This window comes from Papio anubis, chromosome 17, assembly GCF_008728515.1.
Source record: "Papio anubis isolate 15944 chromosome 17, Panubis1.0, whole genome shotgun sequence".
Classification (NCBI taxonomy): Eukaryota; Metazoa; Chordata; class Mammalia; order Primates; family Cercopithecidae; genus Papio; species Papio anubis.
In genome coordinates this window covers 34639934-34647849 of record NC_044992.1, presented here as the reverse complement: position 1 = coordinate 34647849, position 7916 = coordinate 34639934, and the positions used below count along the sequence as shown (strand labels likewise).

The following is a 7916-nucleotide window of genomic DNA, read 5'->3' as shown; positions in this document are numbered from 1 at the left end:
AAAGATGGGGGAACTTAAAATTCAATCAATAAAGGATTCACAATAATAGGTTTTTCAGTCAAGACACCCCAGTTACAGACAAAAGCACTAGGCCTGTGTATGCTAGTACACTCCCTTATATGAACTCTTTGGAGACAGACATATCTGGGATTCAGAGCTGTATGCACCTTATAAGGTACATATATACCCTGTATTACATAAAACCCTCAGCAAAGTCTGTGGCAACTGTGCAATGAATAATGAAGTTCAACAGGAAACAGTTTAGTCACACTAAGTGCAAAATGAAGGCAGCAATTCTGGTCAGGTTTCACATTTAATTAGCTCAACAACAGAAAATCTTTCGTTTTCATATAGTTTTTGGATTTCAAAAAATGGATAAGAGACTGTAATCTGTTTTCTGCGTTTGCACTCTTCATACTGTGATGGAAATAAGAGTGGTTATGTTACAACAGAACTTCAGTCTAACAGTTTCTCATCTTTTAATACTATTTATGGTAAATACATATATATAACTTACTTGCAATTTAAATTACAAAATTCATATACAAAGTAAGCAAAAAGGCACACATAAGAAATTCACCTTGACCACAGAAATGTGAAAACACCAGCCCTAATGACCAAGACAATGTTTCAAAGGCAACACCAAGAAAAGTTGAGATTCTACAATAAATCATATTAAATGCAAGCACTATGATGCGCAGACGTGAGCACTGAATATGTTCTAAAGCATAAAACAGGAAAAACCATTTTATGGGGAATCTATTCACATATTCCAAACAGTATTTTTGAAAATATTAAACTTAGCTTCGTTTTAAAACCAAATTCAGACCCAAACAATCAGGAACCAGAAAATGGGTTTCTTACCTTTTGTTTCCAGTAGGATGTGGGCTGAACAGCAAGGTGGGTTATTCAATCTGATGTTATGAAAAGTAATTGCTTCTTAAAGAGACTTAAGTTTTTCCTTGGTTAGAAAATAATTATAGGCTCCCTAAAACATTCTAAGGGGACATAAATAGGGAGAAGGGGAAATTCCAAGACAGCTTTTGTAGTTTCAAAAGGGTGTGACTTTAATAATTGCCAATATGGATAGAGACCTAAAGGTCCATTTTCTGAAACTATAAATAGGAGCAGTCCATACTTCCCATCACAGCTTTTAGCTGTCTGGTCATCTTAACTACAAAATCTATGCCCCTTTACCTTTCATAAGTAAACATGAGGTCCTCTCTAATCTTCAAATTCAGCCTGTATAACAAGGAATGCTGTCTCATTTCAATGTCAAGTTAGAATTACTGTAACTTTTAGTAGAGCACATCTTTCAACTTTAAACACTCAAACTTGAGTGAAGGCCATTTACATTTTTTGGTGGTTTCCAAAACATTCAATGAACACAAATGAACCAAAGTTTGCTTAAGTCTAGCTCACATTAACCTTACAAAATGATCATTAATCATTTATTTTCCCTTTAATAATCTGAATTTTAAAAATGTTCTACACATAAAACAGAATTTAGAACTTCAAGAATGTCATGTAAAATTATTCAAATTTTAAACAGTAAATCTGCCTTTTGGCCATTATATTACATTCTTACATAAAAAGAGCTACATCCTTAATAAATTTAAACTAAGTACTTTACTTAGTGAAATTCTGCATTCAACATCCCCTCTTCCCAACATTCCACAACGTTCATTAAAATCTGATTGAGGTAACCTTACACATTTCTTCCACTACTAAGATTTCTGGTTTTCCCTAGGTTTTTAATTGTCACCCGAATAATCACCTTAAATTCAACTTCCAACTATGATTAGCACCCGAGGGAAATGTTAAAGTCTAGTTACTTATTTTAGGTCCCCTCCCCCAACCTAAATAGTATCGGAGGCTGTCAGTAGACAAACACAAAAAGTAGCAGACTACAAGTTTTTAACGACTGCTTTGGTAGAGAACACCAAAGTTTTAGGTACAAAATAATCTTATGGTTGAGAAGGGCTTATAAGGCAAAATTCTAAATGCCCAGCTTTTTATTAGCAACGATTCATCCAAAGAAGCAGTTAATCTTGTACACACTTTCCCTTTCAAAAAAGAAATGTGACTTGTGTTAAAAGTTCTACAGGCCAAGCATGGTGGCTCACACCTGTAATCCTAACACTTTGGGAGGCCAAGGCAGGCAGATCACTTGAGGCCAGGAGTTTTGGGACCAGCCTGGGTAACACAGAGAAACTGCACCTCTACTAAAAATACAAAATTAGCCAGGCAAGTGTGGCACACACTTGTAATCCCAGCTACTCGGGAGACTGAGGCACGAGAATCACTCGAATCCAGGAGGTGGAGGTTGCAGTGAGCCCAGATTACACCACTGCACTCCAGTCTGGGGAATAAAGCGAGACTCTGTCTCAAAAACAAAAAACAGTTCTAATACCTCTGTGCTGATGTTAATATTTAATACTTACCTTTTTTTGAGATGAGTTTCATTGAAAATATCAAAAGCTATCTCCAAGTGAACATTAATTTACTAGCCATCAACCAACTTTGCACAAAAGCCTATGTTGTCTATGACCACCAGAAAATAAGCAGCATCTACAGTTTTTTAACCAATTTATAACAAAGTAGAGAAGCTTATCTTTCAGATGCTAGATCCAACCCCCCACCGTCATTTACCAAGTTACATACACAAATGCCTTATTCTCCCCTTTTGCCTTCCCCTGAAGACTTTTACAATTAACAATAAAAGATGGCTAATACCATTATAGTGCCTTTTAAGAACTTTTAATTTGCTAACACATTAATACAAGTCAAAATCTTATCTTACTTAACAATTTAAAGATTAACTGATAGACCCAGTTAGAATCTTACATGAAGAGGAAAAAGGACAACCATGCATAGTTTTTTAAAAAATGTTTATTTTTTCAAAGAAAAACGGCAATAGCCAATTGGAAACCTACTTATTCTTCAACTCCAATTTTGTTTTCTTTAAATTTAGAAGTGACTTACTGATTTACTATTTTAAACAAACCCCCCCTTTCCCCTTTAAATGTTTACCATCTACTCGTGCTGAATCCTTCCAAGGAGATTGCTCCAGCGTTTATCTCCAGGTCCTCGCTTTGCTCCTTTTACCAAAAAACGCAAAACACAATTCCATCGTGCATCTTAAGGGCTCCAATCGTCAAAAATAGGAAAAAAAAAATCTTTGGAATAGCCAATTAAGTTGAATAAAAAAATCCACACGAATGCGGTTTGGTTGGGGCAGGAATCCACTCCTATGTTCCTGGTAATCTGATCCCGCTCCATGAATCCTGGTAATTCATCCTCCCTATCCTATCCACATTATGATTTGAATCCAATGATCCAGCTCCAAGGATTGGGATCCAGTGAGCCCTCTCCAATCCAAACCTTTATAACCAGCAAAACCAAAAAAGAGGAGGCAAAATGTTAGATACTGTAATCAAAAAAGGTTTCTGGGGAATGATGAGTTATGTCTGTCATCAGTTTAACAGATGCACATCAATAACTATCAAATTCCCCAAAACAAGTTTCTGAATGGTGTTCAGATAAATTTTAGAAACTTAATCATCATAGAGACTAATTGGAAGAAGCATTTTGTATTTACAGTTCAACTGATAATGCCAACACTTGTTACTGTACAGCGTATTACAGGTTTCGTGGTTGCAAGAAGTTACGTAATTTAAGTTTACTGGCATTGCTACCCACCTAAGTCTAAAACTATATCTAATGCTCCCATTTGCAATTTAATTTGTAAATTAAAGTCTTTTAAACATATGAATCAATTATGAATATTAGTTTAAAGGGGAAGGTGAGACTTAAAAGTATTCCCAACTAGATTATCTACACCAATACATTGGAACTCTATATTTTGCTTTCATTTTGTCTTAAAAAAATGAAATAGCAACGCTCTATCAGTCACACAGAGGACATGCAGATTTAGCAGTATTGATATTATACTCTATCTTGTTGGATTTAAAGACACCCTGTACCCACATGTACACCAACAGCAGGTCACACATTAACAGTTGTAACTAAGCACTGTGACAAATTAGCCAGTTCTTCCCACATTAGTCCCTATTAAAACAAAAATGGGGGGAAGGGAGCAAAATAAGTTGCTACAAAATGGGCAATATAATTTTGCCACAATTGCCAAGGTTTAACGAGCAAAGCAATTGTAGCTAAAGATAACTGAATAAAATGTTTGCAAGTGTTTTAAGGAAAACGTATATAATCATTTTTAACCCCTGCCTTTTAGTATAAGGTCAATACTGCCAATTTCATCTGTGACAATAGCACTTGGAGTCATACCATTGCCTCCATTATTGATCTGATCCTCCTCAATCCTCCTTTTGACAATCCTAAAATGATTGAAATGTGCTCCACAATCCTTAATCCAAAGCATTCTTAATCCATCTCTTCAGATATGTCTACAGAAAGACACATGAAAAGCAAGATAAACATAAGAACTTCCCCAGGTAAGATAACCACAAACACCCCCAACATCCCAGTTCACACAAACCAGGGCAGAATAGACATTTACACAATATCACAGTCTGAAGAGTATGGAGTTAACTAAATTTAAACAATCCTGTCTATGACATCACTTAAAATACAATTTATCGAAGACACGAGGGGAATGTAGATGTTAGGAGCAAGGGGATATTACAAGAATGCAATTCAACACTTTAGCCCATTCTGAACAAAACAGTTTGAATTAAAAAATGAAAAGATTGTACTGAATAAAGGAAAACTGTATACAACATGGGTTCTACAAAAAGTGTCACCAATCATCTTATGTACGAGAGCGAGATCTGCTATGACGGGGAGAATAGCGTGGTGATCCTCTGCTTCTCCTTGGGGAGTAACTGCGACTCCTGCTGTTGCTTCTGCTACGGCTTCTGCTACGACTACGGCTTCGAGATCGAGATCTTCCATAACTTGGACTTCTGGGCCCATCAACTTTAACCCGGATGTAGGCAGTTTCTCCCTATTGGATAGACAGAACTTTCCATTGAAAGATCTAAGCTTTCATCTATCTTCAGGCATGCTGAATGCATACAATGTAACTACAACCAGAAATCTGGCAATTTACTTGGACACCCTTGCCTGAATTCTTACCTTCAAATTCCACTGTTAAGACCACTGTATCCAATTCTGGTCAAAGAAAAGAATAAGCGTATAACCTACCTCATGAGATCTAAACTTAGTGTTATCCAGTTTTCGAACTGCATAGGTCATATCTTCTTTCCGTACAAACTCCACGACACCAGTGCCATCTCGGTAAACATCAGCATAACATACATCACCTGCTTCACGCATGTGATCCTTTAAATCCTGCCAACTTCCACTTGGAGGCAGTCCTGAAAAAGTGATTTTTTTTCTTAGTATCAATTATCTTAAATTTCACGTTAAGCTAGTAAGGTACATTAAGACAAACACTACTTTAAAATACTTAATAGGTGTACTTAAATGATACCAGGTAAAGAGCTGGTAAGATTCTGGGATCCAGAGTCCAAAATTATTTGTAACGGATCTTCGTATCTAGTACCGCAACCTAATTTGGTAAATCACCACAGCAGCAATCCTCGTTTATTAAATTCACCCAAAAACTAAAGCAATTTAAGACCTAGCATGAAAAATTTGCAATTGTTAAACCGATCATGCAAGACAAAAATTTTAGGTAGCTTCCGTCCCTTCACATCAATCCACACAACCAAGTACACTCACCAGAGACAACCACTCTGTTTTCAGACCGCCTGGATGGGGGGCCATAGCGACCTCGGGGAGCTCCGCCACCTCCACCCCCGCCGCCGCCTCGGCCTGTTCCACGGCCGCTTCGAGGAAACTCCACCCGCAGACGGTACCCATCGTAATCATAGCCGTCGCGACCATACACCGCGTCTTCCGCGTCTCTGCGGGATCGCAGAAAGTAAAAGGCATGAGAAAGACCAGGAGGAGAAGCTCGCTCAGTCGGGAACCCCCCGCACATGCGCACCCAACGTGGAAGAGCCCACATGCGCCGCATAATAGGAATGGCCCCTCCCCCACCCAGAAACACGCCAGGCTCCCAACCACTACACCAGCCCTCAGCGCCTCAGTTTCCCGCTCCAGCCTGCGAATGGGCTCCGGGGACGTCCAAGGCGAGGCGCCAGAGAAGCCACACCAACTCAGCTCCTTACTCGACTCCTGCATGGGCGATACAGTCTCGCCCCAACCTCTCTAAGAGCCCCCGCTTCCCCGTTCTCTATGTTAAGGCCTTGGAGCCTTCCCCGACTACTCGGACCTATTTCCTCAAGGCTGCAAGCCCCATGCCGCCTCACCGCGGGTCCTCGAACTCAACGAAGGCGAAGGGCGGTCCCCCGCGGCGATTCTTGAGGTCGATGTCGCGGATAGCGCCGTATTTGTAGAACACGTCCTCAATGTCCTTGGTTCGGATGTCTGGAGGTAAGTTACCCACGTAGATGCGGCAATCGTTGTTCCCTGCGGGGCCACGAATCACACCACCTCCCGACATGGCGGTGACGAAAAGCGCGGACTCGAGAACAGGCCTTCCCACCAAGCCTAGCGCACCGCAGAGCGAGCCCGCAGCGGCACCACGTCTCCCGCGGCCCCTCCAAAATGGCGCCTTTATCAGCTCGGCGCACGGATATGGGGGGGGAGACAGAGGAAGAGAAGCGGAAGGAAACAGCGATTCGATCCCAACACGCACGCGCGGGAGCGCAACGGATGCTGCGAGGGATACGCGCAACGCACGCGCACGCACGCGCGACGTCACCCTCCGCACGAAGGGGGAAAAAAAGTCCCCCGCGTTCCCCGCTTGGGGTGGTTTGCGAATAGAGTGAGCAGCCGTTTGGTAAAAGTTAAATAAAGAACTCTCGTTAAAGGAGCTAGTCATCCAGGTCGGGTCTTGAAGGATAGTCAATTTCCCCAGGAATGAGGAGCTTTGAAAGCAACTCGGCGCCTTCAAAGGACTTGGTGAAACCTAGCCTAAAGCCTTGTCCCACCATGCTCTGCGGCGATAACGGCCTTTGGCGGGAAAGAGACTCGGAGGCGGGGCTAAAGGGGGAGGGCTCGGGCGGTTGCTCCGGAAACCCGGGTATCTTCGTAGAGTGCGTCTAGTCCAGAGCTGAGTTGCCGGTGACTGAATGGAGAGCTGGGGCGTTGGTTTGTCTTCCCGCCCCTGCTGCGAACAGGCTGTGGCTGCTTAGACAGATGTGTCTAATTTAGCGAAACCGGTTTAGATTCCTTAATCCTTTTCATTAAGAACCGTTCCACCTTCTCGTCAGAACTTTGCATAGCTCAGTTCAGCACTCCTTGGGCTAGTCGCAGTGGGCCCGTACCCCGACCTTTCAACGTGGTACCCGCCAACCAGAAGGGGTAACAGTACTGCTTCTGGGACCCACACCTCTTTATCTCTTGTTAATCGCCTATCCGTGGGACTAGCGCAGATTGCCTGCAGAATGAATTGTTTCCGTTGTTTCCTTTTAAAGAACGAGAAGGAAGAAAAGGTGCGTGTGTGCAGTCCTTTTTTCAAAAGTTTCCTCTAAAAGTTACTGAAATTGAAAATACCGGTCCTCCCAGGTAATAAAATGGAGAGAAATGGATGAGAGCCGTAACCACTAGAGACCGCGGTTGCTATTCAGGACTGTGATCCTATTTGCCTGCGACATTGGGAGATAACATTTTACATTTTTTTTCGACGTCTGCAATCTGGATTTTTATGTGAAATCCTGGGATTTTTAAACGTCGCTAATGAATTCAAATTAAAATCAGGCTGGGCGCGGTGGCTCACGCCAGCACTTTGGGAGGTAGAGGCGGCAGATCACTTGAGGTCAGGAGTTCGAGACCAGCCTGGCCAACATGGTGAAATCCCGTCTCTACTGAAAAAAAAATTAGCCGGCACCATCCTGGCTAACACG

At 41.8% G+C, this 7916-nt stretch overlaps 1 protein-coding gene across 4 annotated transcripts; it reads right to left on the bottom strand.

The window, feature by feature from the left end:
- Positions 1–300: 300 nt before the first annotated feature.
- Positions 301–7595, bottom strand: SRSF1 (serine and arginine rich splicing factor 1). 4 transcript variants are annotated; one of them, XR_639127.4, is made up of 5 exons: positions 6318–7595; positions 5725–5909; positions 5185–5357; positions 4306–4984; positions 301–3384 (listed from the first exon to the last, which is right to left on the bottom strand). XR_639127.4 is itself a non-coding variant. In XM_003912798.5 (4 exons), the coding sequence occupies exons 1-4, from the start codon at positions 6890–6892 to the stop codon at positions 4790–4792; spliced, it is 1128 nt and encodes a 375-aa protein (XP_003912847.1). In that variant the 5' UTR covers positions 6893–7595; the 3' UTR covers positions 301–4789. The 4 variants fall into 4 exon arrangements, 2 of the variants coding, with proteins under 2 accessions (XP_003912847.1, XP_021784777.1); XR_002518114.2 differs by having other exon boundaries at positions 4306–4424; XM_003912798.5 differs by having other exon boundaries at positions 301–4984.
- Between the last annotated feature and the right edge of the window lie 321 nt (positions 7596–7916).